Source organism: Haliaeetus leucocephalus, unplaced genomic scaffold (genome assembly GCF_000737465.1).
Source record: "Haliaeetus leucocephalus isolate CR32 unplaced genomic scaffold, Haliaeetus_leucocephalus-4.0 Scaffold406, whole genome shotgun sequence".
In the NCBI taxonomy this organism is placed as follows: Eukaryota; Metazoa; Chordata; class Aves; order Accipitriformes; family Accipitridae; genus Haliaeetus; species Haliaeetus leucocephalus.
Window position 1 is genome coordinate 5,945,539 of NW_010972842.1, and position 16,632 is coordinate 5,962,170.

The 16,632-nt window shown below is 40.4% G+C and overlaps 1 protein-coding gene across 1 annotated transcript in view; it reads right to left on the reverse strand.

Moving 5' to 3' along the window:
- Positions 1–4,915: 4,915 nt before the first annotated feature.
- Positions 4,916–16,632, reverse strand: part of ADAMTS20 (ADAM metallopeptidase with thrombospondin type 1 motif, 20) — a 102,405-nt gene continuing 90,688 nt past the window's right edge. Inside the window, exons 32-40 of the mRNA XM_010574108.1 lie at positions 16,291–16,491; positions 16,026–16,155; positions 15,777–15,871; positions 15,585–15,679; positions 15,044–15,177; positions 14,201–14,292; positions 11,165–11,269; positions 10,418–10,503; positions 4,916–5,045 (exon numbers count right to left, since the gene is read on the reverse strand). Of these exons, the coding sequence (XP_010572410.1) occupies positions 4,916–5,045; positions 10,418–10,503; positions 11,165–11,269; positions 14,201–14,292; positions 15,044–15,177; positions 15,585–15,679; positions 15,777–15,871; positions 16,026–16,155; positions 16,291–16,491 (1,068 nt within the window). The remainder of the gene's footprint in view (positions 5,046–10,417; positions 10,504–11,164; positions 11,270–14,200; positions 14,293–15,043; positions 15,178–15,584; positions 15,680–15,776; positions 15,872–16,025; positions 16,156–16,290; positions 16,492–16,632) is intronic.

Genomic DNA, 16,632 nt, shown 5'->3' on the forward strand with positions numbered 1-16,632 from the left:
GGCTAAGGGCAGAGGGGGTGATTTCCAGCCATCCTGTGCTTCTGGACCCTCAGTTCTTCCCCACCATGTTTTTTCCCAGCCTTGCCTCTGGACATCATGTACCTGCTCTACAGTGGTCACCTTTCTTATACCTAATTTACCAAGCCATTTTTTTCATGCTTAATTCAGAAAGGAAAGAATTTATGGACCATAAGACCTCACACAAAAAACATCACAGAGGGAGGGAGGGGAAGCAGTCTGGCAAAGGGATGGATCAGAAGCAATAAAAGTGCTTTTCCTTCTCCATCATCTAGGGAACTTGTGACTCCTAATGTGGGAGGACTGAAACTCGCTGTGTAGTCCTGAAATTAATTTAAAATATAATCAACAAAGTACTTAAAAGAATGATCCTCTGCCAAATGAGTAAGCCATTAAAATATGCCCAAAGTATGTTATATAAGCAGAGTTTAATGCAACTGATGGTAAGAAAATATTTGGAGTCTCTAAGTCTGTATGTACCACAAATCAAAGTGTTGTGTAATTAGAATTATTTTGTCACCATCTTGTGGGACATTAGGGTAACATCTGGCGTGCTCCTGACTTCAGCTTGTGGGTTCACCATGTGCTGAAGAAAACGGTTAGGAAGTGATTGCTCTAAATATTACACTGCTGTCAGCGCACACGATACCGTAAAACGAGCATTTTAGAGCTCCTGCAGTTTTACTGTGCTGCTGAGCAAACCTTCCCGTTCGCAGGCCAAATATTTCTCCCAAAGGCTGTATGCGGATTCTTGTAAAAGTTGGCACAACAAAGGGGGAAGAGAAATCAGATTGCTAACATAAACACTTATGTCTTCTCAGAGAATGTCTCTGTTTCAACCATCTGATTTCAAATCGTTTCCTTAAGCCCTAATTTATTACTTCAAGTTCAGAAACTGCGCCTAGTCTGAAGGCGCTTGAGAAATACACTCCCTCTCTCCATCGGCCCAAGCAGTTGGTGTCTGATGCAAACTTTTCTGGGTAAATGCGAACCAGATGTTCCCCAATCCTGACTTCTAAACTTCTGTCCCAGGTTTCTACCCCGAGCCAGGGCGAGTCGGTTGCAGAGCTGCAAAGCGGCAAGGGGGGCTGTCTGGGTAAAGGGGGGCTGCTCCAGCTCCCCCCCCAGCTCGCAAAGCTGTCGCAGCTCTCCTCCACGTCCACCAAAATACGGAGCACCCCCTTCCCAGGGCCACTGGGCAGCACCCAGCACAGCAAAGCAGATTTGCAGCGAACAAACGCGCCGCGTTGTGGGTTTCTAAGAGAGGTGTCGAGCCTGCGACGGGCTCGTTACGGCAACCCCTCTGTGCCCACGGACGCCTCGCAGCCAGGACGTCGTATCTGAGAGGTCTGCGATAGAGAAATCTGGAGTCAGATTGTATTTCCCAACTGTTAATAAAATTTCCCCTGGAATAAAAGTAGAGGAGCTGGCGCCACTTTATGTTATTCAAAACCACAAATTTCCTCTCCCTCGCAATCTGCCAGAGCTACAGACTCTTTTGCAACTTCTTAAAAATTCAAGATGTTTTCCTCAAGCGAGCTTCCCGCTCCTTCAAAACGTACCGAGGGAAGATTAGCGATCCATTTCACGATTGCTGTTAACGAGGAGAGGGAAGGGGGATAGTGAACCAGCACGACAGCCCCATGCATGGGAAGGAATACATTAGCAAGTGTTTCATCCCTGCATCTCCCGCGCCTGGGGCTGTTAAAGGTTTTTGCAACAAACGTCGATAGGAGTGATGCTCTGCGGCCAAGGTGAAGAGCGTTAGCTACGTGTGAGAGGGTCTCTTCGCTCTCAGCCTCAGGGCTGCTCCAGGGGTGGTAAATTAAACAGGGCTGGGGTATGGGACGAGCTCTGCCTCGCGGGCTGGGGCATTCAATTGTCGCCACGTTTCTTGGTGCTGTTTTGGCCTGTACCGCTCTCCTGACAGCGTGTGGCCACGTTTCGGGGCGGCCTCAGAGAGGGGATTTATACCTATAGACGTATGGAGGTGAACCGTATTGTGCTGCTACTTAGTGGGGTAGATGTAGCCATGAAGGCAAGATTTTATTTGATGCCTGGCAAGACCCATTTAATATTTGTTGTCTGGATTGATAGTCACATTTTCTTGTTAAGAAGTATCTTCGACTCTATTGCAGGTATGTAGGGAGCTGGATGGGAAATCATCGAACAGATTATTTCCCAGTTTTTAGCACCTTCCATCTCTTGTTGTGCAGCGTATTACAGTGCTCCTGCCCTGAGGCCTCTGGTTGTACAGGACAGTAGAAAATAGACCACTGATGTCAGCTGGAGCCTCTGGTTATTGATAGTAATGAAATTGTGAAATTTGTTACAGGTAATAAATGCTAAGAACAGTCAAGAACCCTAAACCAGACAATTGGAGATTTGAAGACAACATCTTTCATACTTGATTTGTCTTACTATTTCCAATAGGCTGAAAGACAGGTGGCCCCTGAACTTCAGCAGGACAGAAGGAGATCTGTCCTGAGCAGGACCCAGCAGATACCCCGGCGCTGAGCCTCGGAGGTGCCCTGCCATCCCGCGTGAGCCACGGCTGCACACAGGACCTCCAGGCTCCTCGACGTGCCTGCAGAAAGAAGTCGGGCTCAGCTACGAGACGGACAGAAGGCGCTTCTGGGGAACCAGCTTCCGCGTTGCCTCTAGATGATGCTAAGGCACGAGGTCTGCACCGGCCACCGAAGTCCACGCTGGATGGAAGGAGCTCCCTCCTTCGCGACTCACGGACGAGCCCTTTGCTGATGACGCAGTTATCGCTGGAGCAAGGACTGGGTCAACCCGACGAGTGCAGAAAACTCAATCACTTCCCAGCCAAACGAGCAGGGGTTTTATATACGCAAGGGAAATTCTTTGACACGCTCTTTTCAGGAAGAAGAGCTAGGTTTGAGACTCTCGTCTGCTAGTTGCAGCTATGTAGGGATGACAGCCTGTCTCCTGCACGCCAAGAGATCATTTTAATGTCCTCATAGCTAATATTCTGATATTTTTAGCTCGTACTTGGAATGGCACATGGTTTAGCTTTGGTTTATATGGTGAATTAGCAGCACAGTACACAACTAGATAGACCTTCAAAGCAAAATGTGCCCTCAGATGTGCAGGAAATCTCTGCTTTCAGAGCGCGTAATACTTGCATAGCAATGGGGAATTTAACTGGCAACATTTCTAATTAGACAGAAATTTTAAATAGCAACTCCTGATTAAAAAACCCACAAGAGTTACTGTGTTATGCCATTTCTCCTGTTTTACTATCAGCAATAGCATATTTTGAAAAATAACCACGTGCTTTGTCCTGGACAAAACACTAGAGGAAGACACCTGGCCTGGAGGAACAAACATCAAAAAACCCACAGTTTAAGGTCTCAAACATGGGGAACTGAATCCCCACACTAGATCCGCGCACCAGCGCAGAATTACACGTATATTAGTGAGATTCAGTGAAGGGCTAGAAATACACCCTGGTATGGCGACTTGTGGAATCAGAGCCAGAAATCTTTTATTGTACTGAACAGTGGTCACACCAATTCACAGAAATTTTTTTTGTAATGTACCACATTACAAAAAAAAAAAAAAAAAAAAAAAAAAAAAAAAACTTTGCCAAGTTGTTGCTTATGCTCATGCCAGCTTCTGCCTTCTGACATGGAAAAGGCCACAGGCTTGATCAGCAGTGTGTATGGGGGGTGGGTAGAAATAATTTAATACACAGTTGTTTGAATGTGTGTTTCTAGAGTAATGACATTAAAATATGCTACCTCACTTTTTTCAGTGAGTAAAGCAGAAATAAAAAAATTTTGAAGAACTAATCTCTCCAAAAGAAGGTTGTTTCAGTTAGAAAAGTCAGGCTCATCCAAAAGATATGAAACAAAGGTTGTGGTGCATGGAACAAAACACACAGAGAGAAAAAGACACTGCACAGCACAGAATGGCCTGTAGACACATTTTTAATTAAAATTTTATGATTCTTACAGCTTATTTATAATTTATTATGGCAGGATCATTGTTAGTGCTGCTAACAATGGTGGGGTTTTTGTTTGATTATGGGCTAGGTAAGCTTTTCAGTTAGCCAGAAGTTTGTTTCCATTTTAAAGATAAAGCCTTCTCTGTCCCTCTGCTTAAACAGGGGTGTAAGTTACTGCTGGAAACAGCGCTCCAGAATTCCCTTCCTTCATTGCTTTGAAAATATTCTGGATGTTGAATTTCATACAAAGCAATGCTGTCGACAGCTGGCCAGGCAAACACATTGCAGGAGGGTGTACTTCCAATCCAAAGAAAATCTCCCCCTTTTATGCCTGCCTATCTGCATTCTCCATAGATCCGTCCCAAAATAATCCCTCTGAGTAAATATTTGGCAGCATAATATGAAAAATATACCTGGCCACGTAAGAAAGAGTAGCAACAAATCTCTAATCCTGATATGGAAGGGAGGACTTCAGAAGTAAAATAATCTCTTTCACTGTGCCATTTTTAGCTCAGCTTTTATGCTAGCACACAGGTTGTGTGTTTTCCCTTTGAGGTAACAACTCCAAATTTACTCCTCTTTTTCCCTTCTCTCTGCTGCAAGCAGGAATTTAGTTGACGAACTGGGGTCTGTTACGTTTATTACTACTCTTGCCAGAAAAGTAAGGCAGAAAACAATAATTGAAGGGCAAAAGAATTCTTAGCTAAATACCTTGTAAACCCTGATGAAAGAGGCTACTGGTGGCAGCTTGCTTAGCCCTGTCCGAGTTGCAGACCTTCCAGGAACACAAATACTAGCAGGGCTGCTGTTTTCTTTACTGAGGTGTTAAATAAATGTTTTTACAACAAGCCTTTTCTGCAAGACATTTTAAATACAAAGCATTAAAAAGAAACTTTCTGCCCTCTGATTTTGCAAGCACAAATTTCAATTTGTGTTCTGTGCAATTGTATTTTCAGTCATTCCGGCTTCCAGAGGAACATCAAAAAACTCATGGAAAATGATGAACTGACCATCAATGCCATTACCACGATCAATGAATGACTGCCGGAGACAACTAAAGTGCAAAAAAGGATTTCATCCCACCAGGCATAAACATATAGTGCTGCTGCTATGAATCACTCCAGCCTTTTGCACATAGAAAATTCATGAGTTCTCCTTGAATGTTCCTCGCTTCTGTAAATCAGACTCTAAAAGACCATACAGTGATTTCAAAAAGAGTCTTTCAGTATTCATAAATGCGGGGTTTTGCTTTCCAAAACAAAATAGGAATGGTGTGCAAGACAGAAATAACTTGTTTTATTTCAGCTACTTGGAGAGGGAGTAGTTCTCCACCATTTACAGCGCGGGTTCTCCCTGTTGCATGCTTTGTTTAATTATACAAATAAGATTTGAAAAACATATGTGGACAAGAAAATTTTGTTGCAGGAACAGAGATAAAACACACACACACAGATTAAAGAAGGAAACATTTGTTTATTAAAAAGGAAAAGGTTCTGGATGGCAGCACAGAGTCAGACATGAGACAGATGAATGTGTGTGCAGCTGTTCATGTTTAAAGGCAGAATATAGACGTAAATACAGTCAGATCTTTGCTCTGCTCTGCTGCTACAGTATTTTTATACAGTCAATTCAAAGGAATATCTGTCATAACTGAGCACAAGGAGAAGTTTATCAGAAACAGAGCACAGATTGCTTCTCTAAAGCCAGGATAAACAAAGCCCAGAAAATCCTCTCAAGCTATGGTATTGCAAAATAAACATAATTGTGCAAAAGAAAACCACCTTCTGTGGATGAGAAGATTAAATGTCAGATTCAACTCCAAGTCAGAGAGCTTGTTCTTCTATTTGAATAAAGAGCAGGTAATTTTCCCCTGCTATCCTCACAGTTACTGCTCTGCCTGAAGGAAACCCAGTATGATGAAGCAGGAATGTGCTTTCAAAGCCATACCTTACTTTTTCTATCATCTACTCAGTCTATTTCCAAAGCACACCAGAGAGAGAGTCTTTTTTCACACATAGATATAATGAGACCATCTTGAAAAATCATAACTGGTCAGGAAGAGATGGCCAAGTACTCCAGGAGGGCAAAGCAGGTCTTACAAGAGAGACCATGAGCTGGTCCAGAGGATGCCAATGCTTCCCCAGGGTTGCCACTCTCTAGCCCAGAGGACATCACATCATATCAATTCTGCCACGCTGAGCTCCAGTCCTACCTTTACGTGCGTTAAGTGAGTAAAATCCCATGTTACTGTTCAATACATGAGTCAGTATAAAGGCATTTATGTGCAGCCTTTGGCATTTTGTGGCTCAAGTACCACATCAATAAAACCAGAAATATAGAAGCGTCTTGTATCATGAAAGTTAATTTTTGGAAAAGATTCTGGTAGGTTTCTTTGGAGTGCAGTTGAAAATTGTTTTAACTTATAAATAAAGCCAGCATAGATTACTATGAAATCTCAGTCGCAATGTTTTTATATAATACCCATTTTAATATTAATTTCCTACTTAAATATTCAATTCTCTTGCTTCAAAACTGTTTTTGTACATAGTTTTCCTGCTCTCTATTTTTTAAGTTAAGGTTAAAATATTACAGCATATTTCTGTTCCGATTCTAATTCAAGTTCAGTTTTGATAGCCACAGAACATCAATTTTCAGGAATCTGTTTGTTTCTTTATGGAAACAATAAAACCCAACCCCTCACACTTCTCACTAATCTCACTTAAAGCCCTGCAAGATATAGAAAGCACTTGCCAGATATAGTAATATTTTATTCAGATTCTGAATTTCTCAGGGATCTAATGTTTTGCTACAATAAAACTGCAAAGACATAAACCCCTTCCTTATTATGTGAAACTTTTATTTCCAATAGTCAACAAAACTGAGAGGTTATACTAAACACATTCCAGGTTACAGGAGAGGAAGAAAAGCCCCAAAGCTTTCCTTCAATTTTTTTAAGTACGTCTGGGATGTTACAGCCTTTCAGTTAGGTAAGAAAAATACACGCCCAGCCATCAGAAACCTGCATAGATACAAATATACCCTGAAATCATTCAGCCACAACTCTTCCCACGAACGGGGGATCGGCTGATTGTACAACACACTTGAGCCTGTCCCAGATCAAACGCCGGGGTGTATTCTGCTCCTCTCTGCAGGGAGAGTGACACGACAGACCACGCCAGGATGAATTCAGCTAGGATGGAGACCTGTTTGGGGTCCCAGAGCCAGGTTTTCCAGCTCCTCTGCTACCTCCAAGATATAACCTTTGGGGAAACACAGGTAGAATACACCTCGATGGTGTCTTCAAGAGACCTCAGAGGTACTGCCACGGGGGAGTACACCATTTCATAGCACACCAAGTGACATTTTGTTAGATAAATGTGAGCAACAAGGTTTTTTACATCTAGTCCATCTTCAGCATTCAATATTCAGATAAGCACTAAATGCGCGCGTGTGCCTACACACAAGCAAGTAAGTGCAGTTGTGTCATCTAATATTTGATGCTGTCACTGATGGGATTGACAGTGTCCTAGAAGACATCTAACAAAGTATCATTACAATCATCTTTAGCTGTTACCGTTCCTTAATTATTATTTTTTCTGTATGGAATAGCAACGGGACAGTTCAGCATTTCCTTACCTAAGCATCGATCAAAGCTGGAGAGCTGCTGACTGTGACCAGCCGTGGGCAGCTCGGCACACACAGACCCACGAGGTGGAGCTCACGGCGCTCGCATGGAGCGACCGGCTATTCTGGTGGGCATCTCGGCTGCCCAGTGCGATGGAAATCCACAGCCATGTCAATTAAAGGAGATGGAAACATCGTACTGCAAGCACAATCCACGATTCTCATTTTATTGCCCGGACCTTCTAACATGGCAGCATCATCAAGTCTCCAAACTCTTCAGAGCGGATCATCAGGCTCACGTTTTCCTTAAATTGCCCTCGGGATGAAACGTTAGTAAGTTGAAATGGGGTGGTTGATTAAGCCCTTTTTCTCAACAAAATCAAAATCCTAACACAAGGAAATCATAAAATGCCAGAACACACAAGGACTTTCTCCCTGCACTAGGGCCGAAACTCCAAAGCAAGGATAAAAGAAAGAAAAGATGCAAAAAACAACAATACAATACAGTGCTGGTTTACATGGAAGTTGACATTGGGCCACAGGGTTTGCTTTAGTTATAGAAAATACATTTCTACTCAAAAATCAGTACTATTACCCAATAAAAACATGCCCTGTTGAGTATTGGGTTGAAAGTCACTTTGTTAGGTAGTGGATTTTCCAGAGTGATTCTGTGGCAGCAGAGCTGAGCACTTCCTAGCCCTTAACTGGAGTTTCAGGGCTGAAAAGAAAATGGTCCTCCTGGGGATGGAGGCAGACTGCAGTTCCCCTTCTGCCAAAGCAGTTGTCAAGGGACCGTGCCACAAAGGAACTTATCCGAGTTTAGCACAAGGAGGAAGAAGATTATTTCAGATTTCTACATTATTTCAGTGAACGACTTACAGGGCAACCCCCTAAGAAAGGTACAGGTGAATATGGGGGGACAACTGGAAAGAGTACACAGACACAGAGTTTGTACCTCTGAAGTAGGATTTCTTCCATGGAAAATGTTCCTATGACTGTAACCTGCTTGTGTGGCAGTTATTCCAGTAAAAGTCAACGTATACTACTGTGAAGAGGTATTAAGAATGTAGTTATTCTGCGCATAAACAAGTTGAAAAGTTTTTGCAACATTTTGTACTAAGTGTTTGATGCCAAAAAAAAAAAAAAAGTACTCTGGTACCATTCACACAAGTATATTTATTGTATAAATAGTTTATAAATTACAAGATTTTAATTATAAATGTAAACATTTCTAGGAAAATAACGTTTTGTATTCTTATTAATGTTTACAACTAATATAAGGCACATAGTGCAAAAATACATTTCTGATGCAGAGATCACAAAATAATTACCTACATGTGTTATCTAAAAAGTAGCTGCTTACACTTCTGTGGTACAGTATTGTTTTTAATTAATGCATGTTGCTAATTCACGGCTAACTCTTTGTGGGTAAAAATATGATATAGCTGCCATTTCATCTACCAATTGTACTGGCATGCAAAACAAATATTTGGTTTACAGAATGCATATTGTCAGAAAAAGCACGTATAGTTATCTGGTACATAACGATAAATTTTATTCTGAGTACCTGAGAGTTGGCCCTGAAACACATTACCTTTACATGCATAGATTTCTACAGTTCTGGACTGTAAAGTATTACAAAACAACAAATTAAAGAGCTAGATTGTTTTTTAAACCTTGTAACTCTTTCATACACTTACTCTTCTGGAAGAAATAATCGTAACTAGCAGATGTTAGAACTGTATTTACAAACATTGAAAAATTAAACTGAGTAAAAGATGGACACCAAAACAACTGTGGGGCTTGATGCTGCCTCTGCCCAGGGTTTTCACCAAGGTTATTGAAAACTATGTTGAATTGGACTATGGGGGGGGACACACTACAACCTTTACTAATATGCCATTGGCCAGTATAAGGGAGTAAGGTGTATATGGAAAGTGTTTAAGTAAATACATATTCATAAAACCACATACAAGGTGCTACAGTAAACAGAATACACTGCTTTTACAGTATACTTGGATGAGAGGCAGGGATTTAAAATCAGATTTTCAAGCAATTTGTTTCCTTATTTTCTTTTCCTGTAACCACAACAAAACTAAGCCTAGATGTTTAACATGTGCTATAGAGATTACAGAGGTTAAACCACACTTCTCAGGATTACTGCTAATATTTGAGCACCACAAAGAATATAATGAAAGGGATGGGGAAAAAACGCTTTTACTGACAGAGGAACACACAGATCTATAGAAACGAGCTCAAGTATGTCGGTTATATACTTTCTGCTGTAAGTTGTTGACAGATAATTCCTAAAAGGTTTCACAACATTGGAAGTATTTGAAATTATTACCCGTCTTCTTTATATAGCCATAACTCTTTCCTTTCTATAATTTAGTACAGTTGATCAAGAAAACCAGTAGAGTATAAATTCTACTGAACACTGCATAAAGAATTGCACTGATTAGTTGCAGGTAAAGTATTACAATTATAGTACAATTTAGAGTGTTATCCATGATAGTAACCTCAGTGCAATTTACTTGCTAATATATACTGTACATTGAATGAATGCCTCTCCATTAAAACCTGAAGGTTTATGATTGTGATTTATGCACTTGCTAGCCCACAAACTGGTAGTACATCCCTGAAAAAACACTGAAGAAAACAGGAATTCTTAGTAGTGAGCATTACAGTAATGAGCATTACAGAGATGAAAGAATTAAAATATATATATACACAGCACCTACAATTTGCACCTAAATGGCAGATGTGCCTGCTTTGATGCTCTTACCACATCAGAGTTCTCACTGTATTTGAAGTTGGAGACCAATAATTGTATTAGGAATACATTTTCCACAAAATCCTCCACATCTTCCATATATTTTAGTACCGTCCTGGGAATTAGACAAAGAGAACAGTCAATCAAGAAAAGCGACTGAAATCACAGTTGTACAAAAAGCTCCTTGAGGTTTGCACACAATAGATCTTTCGACAAATCGTACCTACAAATACTAAACCAAGAGACAGCATCAAATTAGCAAAATGGGCATGGAGATCCTTTATCAGTATCGCTGTATACCTTCTCTCCTGGCTTACCATCATCCCATGTTGTCTTAAACTGTGCATGCTTACTGTTCTTTTTCAACTGGTCTTTGGGTTCCTCACACAAATCAAGCTGGAGGTAAGCAACTTGTAAGGATCCTCTGTAGTAGGGCATCTTTAATAAAATGGGGTTTTGGAGTGTTGTGTGTATTTTTTTAATTTTTTTTTAAGTATTATTAGGTATCTTCAAAACTTTTAATAAACTTGATTAATATAACAATAGGCTCTTAAAATAGACAGGCAGTGTTGATGTGGATTAGATTCTGGGCGGTGTGATTCAACATAGTTTGTGCATTACATCTGGAAGAAGAGTTGGATGGGTCAGAGACCTTGAGCACTATTTTTGATTCACAGTTAGCTTTCACTAGAGAGTCATCACTTGTACCTCTGGAGGCATAATATTCCAAGCCATAAGACCATAAGAGCAGGTAAAGGAAAAGAATATTGACTTACGTGGGATCTGTGTATGTCAGCAGTTGCATAGTTGCCCTGAGCAATCCACCTAACTGTACTGGATAATCTCAGACCTGTACCAGCCAAATTAATGCTGAACTGTCCCTAAAAAAAAAAAAAACAAAACAAAACCAAAAAAAAAAAAAAAAAAGAAAGGTAAAATACAGAGCTCATAAACAGAGTTCAAAATACTGAAACACTTTACATTGGCATATCTGCCCATATCACTTAGGGTGTATCTAGACATTAAGGACTCAAAGGTGTGTACTTAACCTGGGTTATGCATTGCACCCTTTTTTGGACACTCGGAACATAGACACACGAACAAGTTATTCTGCAACAAGTAGCACCTGTGCATCTGTAGCACCTGTCTGCAAAGTCTGAATACAGAACTAACATCAGACAACTCAAATTATTTTAGCCTCCTTTCTACATACTAAATTTTAATTTACAAAAAGTACAGACTTGCAATATGCAAGAATGAGGCTGGGGTTTTGGTTGGTTGGTTGGGTTTTGGTTTGGTTTTTGTCCCGTCCCCCCCCCCAAGTGCCTGAACATTTTGGAAATGACATGGTCAGGACCTACCTCTACCTGGAAATTACAGACAAATCACTTCTTAGCCATCTAACTCTCAAATTTTTGTAAGCACGCTGTCCAAGCATCATCATCTTACCACCTTTCATTTCTTTTTCAGTATAACAAATAACATAATTGAACATGAATGTAAGTGAAGGTTCAAATAAATAAATTTATTGCTAAATGGAATGTTTTGAAATACAAACCATTCTAAAATATTTGCCTATGCAAATACATAATCTGAAAACTAGCTTTAAACAAGAATCAGTTCATATGAGAATAAGAAACATATTAAAAGCAACAAACTGCACTGCATTAGTAAACAAACTGGTACAGAAAATTATTAAATTGCATTCACACAGAAGTGCAATCTGTTGGAAAGAAGTACTACCTCCACAAAGAGCCTAATGGCCAGTTTGGGCAGCACTACAATCAGAAAACTCCTGCACGCCTCCATACAATTCACTGAAGGCCTCAATTTCTGTATTGTGACCTAGTTAAAATTGCATAAATCCTGAGATAAAAGCTTTAGCAATGATAACATTTCTATTATGTGCGGTAGCTTCTGTATTTAATTGTTTAATATCATCATAGTCAGATATACTTTTTTATATATATATAAATATTGTGTGGGTGCATGTATGTGCGCATATATAAAAATACACCACTCATCCTTTGTTCTTGTGATTCACTGAAATTCTTTCACAAAAACTCAGTCTTACATTGTTCGGTATGGCAGATCTGTTTTGAGAGCACTTCTATGTAAAATTGCCATGTTTCTAGCACTCATATACTCAGGATGAGCTAACATAAGCTCCCATGGATAGGGTAGGTTGCTCTTCAAGTGCCCAAAAAGTAGATTTCCATTTAATGAATAAAGCACCTGGAGGAAATTCATACAAACAGTGTGGAATGCTTTTCACAATTAACAGGCCCAAAGTAACCTCATTCACAGTGATATCATTTTGCAAAAATAAATGAGAAGTGCTATGTACAGTCATAATGACAGCTTAACAGCTGTCTGACATATCAGGCACCATACTCAAGGCCAGGAACAGATTTCAAGGACTGAGAGTGCAGGAATGGAGGCCTTCTTACTGCATTAAAAGCGTGAGTTTCAGTGCAGATCTTATAAGATAGAAATGTGTCGGTGCAAAACCACGCAAGCAGAACGACTTCCCAACAGAAGTTACAGATCACAAATAGATTTGCATTGTACTAAGCGTGAAGAGTTTGCAGGCTGAAGGTATCCCAATACTGTAAAGAACTCGAACTGTTTTCTCATCAGGGGTTCAGTCTGCCTAACTTAGGCACTTCACTGGTACTTAAATTGTACATAAATTGTCTCTAGCTGCCCTCGAATGCATCCACCCACATAGCCTGTCTTAAGTTTAAGCCCTAGGATAGATGGACAACAGGGATTCACCTCCATGCAAGCCTGAGCCAGTCGGTCTTAACTCCCTCTGTGAACAGTGGAAAGAAATATGCACTTCCAGAGGACGGCTCTCCTCATCCTAAGGTGCCTAATAGGGTAAGATTAGCTGAACTGTTTTCTAGGGAATCCCATTTTTGCCAATGGACTCCAAAGGCAGCCTAGGCTGTCTAGTTCAGACGAGGGCTACGTCTGCACCAGCAGGAAGGATGCTGCAGTGTGAGCAGATCTATAGACTGAAAATATTGGGTCAGGGAGCCCAATGTCTGTACACAGTACACAGATCGAGGTTTTACTTTGGTTTTTGGACTTTGGTTTTACAACTCTCATCTAGTCCCACAGACTGAATCCCCATTAGCAGTTAGAGTGCATTAAGAGCCTTCTTCTGGAGCTCTTTGTTTGATTTACTTTCATCCAGAAGGCATCCCGTTCGTGTCTTTCAAGACTGCTCTGTGATGTGAACCAACAAACAGTAAGCTGGGACAATACAGAGATTAACTTAAGAAGCACCATCCAATCCAAACTAAAACACTAACGTAGACACACCAATGGATGTATAAATTTTAAATTATACTGCTAAACAAGATTGATTTCCTCTGGTAGTCTTCAAAGTTATAAAGCATCAGGAGAGGAACAGAGAAAAGATAAGAAAAATTCTGCAGGGTTATAAAAAAGGAAAGTCACTGGAGGAGAACAAAGATTGAGAAGGGATTAGGGGAAACAAAGCATACATCACATCCAGAGGGAGGAACAGCAACACATGAAACACACGGAAAGCGGGATATACATACACGGAGCCTAGAGGGCAAATGCAGAGTAAACAACTTGAGAGAGAAACGGAGGTGGCAGGGGGAAGATGGTGGAACAGGAGAGGAAAGAATAAGGAAAAAATACTTATTAATGTAGCACACAGACTAGACAGAATAGGAGATTGGCTTAGAACCTTACAGCTCTAAATCAGTCACACAGATTTCGGGGGGGGGGTCCCCTCTTACATGCACATTTCAAGAGGATAAGAAATCAAATACCTGTGGACATCTGGCAGCACTGTAGCAATCTCCAGCTGTAGCAAATGGAACTGCTCTCCCAAGTATAGTCTGAGCAAAAAGAAAATCTGTGGCTAGAAAACAGAAAATTACTCAACACTGAAACTGCTGCATTAGAAGTTCAGGTGAAAACAGTGAGAAAAGGCATTAACATGGGGGGGGGGGGGGGTTGTTTTGGGGGGTTTTTTTTGTTTCTTGTTTGTTTGGAGGGGGCTTTTTTGTGTGTTTTCGTTTGGTTTTTTAGAAACTATGTTTTAAATAGTCCGTTTTTGTTAACACAACAATCAGTCCAACCTACAAGCCCAGATTTCTTTCTGAGCTAGGAGGGGGCTGGGAGGAGGAGGACGGTTGTGCACTTGGACACAGCTCCAGGTGAGCTGATTGTGGGCCACCTTGTCACCTGCAGGCAGGGGCTCGAAAGCGCTGCAAGATTCCCTGTCCATTTAGTGCATCTGCCAAAGCCCAAGATGGGACTAACTACTGCATAGGAAGACTTTCCCAAGAAAAATATGCCAGGGACTAAAAGGAAATGGAATAATGGGAACAAAACCTTAGAGACTGAAGCTAGGTCACATATAAAATACAAATCTGTAAGATTCATGCCACTTGACCACTTGGGACAAACTAACAAGGGAAGTAGGGGTGGTTTCTCAATTTTCTTTTTCTTTGAAATTCCCATTGAATTCCTAAAGGAAATAAGAATTTCGTTTGCCCAAAAATGGCACAACTGGATCTGTAAGTGGGTCAAAATGGTAATTTGGTAATCATGACCACGTGCAATTTCAATAGAATGCTCGCATAGGCTCAAACTGCCAAAATGCTTACTTTTAATTTGCATGGAAGCTACATCAAATCTTATTTTGCTAAAAACTGTGAAGCCAGCTGCAAGGTAATCATTTCGACAGGCACAGTCTTGCCTTCTGCTTCCATTGAAAGGACATTCATATGGATTCTGCAGCCTAGAGAATAGCAAAAAATTAGTTTTCCTTTTGGCATTTTTCCATAACATAATATCAGCATGAAAAATAATTGCATTGCACTATACCACATAAAAATACTAAACAACAGTTACTGAACAAGAAGCTCAGCTATTAATCTTGGCCTAGCTGAAACACTAATGTGGATTGAAGCTATTTCTACTGAAGTCAAGATAGAAAATTTTTATAATCATTTAGTGCAATTAACACAATTTCAGCCTGGAAGTATCTACATTTCTGCATGTGTGTTCATACGCCTGGATATTCAAAACAGAAAATCAAGGAAAAAAATTCTACTCATCTGTTCTCACAAAAGCTAAGTATTATTTTATCCTTTTATTTTGGAAGGAATAAGTGCACTTCACAAAGTTACAAAACCACTTTTGTACCTGAATCCATATACTTCAGAAAAGTTGTCTGCTTCACCTTTTACCAATGTCAAATATTCTTTGGGATTCTCTAAGTGCATCCCTGAGCAATAAATCTGGAAGAGAAAATACAACCTTTTAGCAAAATCTTTATTAGAAAAGTATTATTTCATAAAAATATATGCTCATAAAACTCATAAATATTAAAAGTACCTTTATCATCCTTCCCTTCACGCTAAGTAGGTATTCACCATCCTTTCTAATCCCTTTTTTAATCTGGATATCTTTGCAGGTGGTAAGAATTTCACCTTCAAAATGAATGATTAAATCGTATTAGTATTTCATGAATAGCATTTAGTTTTCAGACTTAAATTCTGCATAATTGTGCTCCAAATATATAACTTTTATGTAAGTAACCTGGAAAAACATTAACTTCAGCTGAAAATTACAGCTGTCACTTACATTCTTCCTCATGGCAGATCTTTCTGGCATCTGGTTTTAAACGTGGCAGGCACAAGTCACTGGATAAGCCATTTTCAGTCACACATTCTACAGTTCTCTCCTTTACCCCCACTCCACAAGACACAGAGCACTAGACATGGAGAGCCATCAAGAAGTTTAGTTTAGAAGGCAGTAAATAATTAACATACTTATGTCAGCAAATAGTCTTGGCATTCATTTATGTTGGAGGCAACTATCAAAAACGAGCTTGCACATCTGTACTCACTTTGGTCCACTTCCCCACTCTCCAGGTCGCTGCTTGTGAACATCCTTTGATATTACATTTATACATGTACGGGGATGGCTCCACCGGGCATTCTCGGTACGCTACGGTTCGAAGGCCGTGGGTGTGCTGGTTTTGAACAGAATGGATTCCAACACAGTACGTGATCCTCTGCCGGTAACCGAACCCACAGCTGGCTGAGCACTGAAATAAAATCCCCAAGCACAGGCATCACTTCTGTGAAACCACCTTTCTACAGCACTGCAATTACAGATAAGTGCAAGGGCAACACGGCACTGATCCAGCACTTTGCTGAAATCGAGGACAAGATTTTTCTTTACTTCA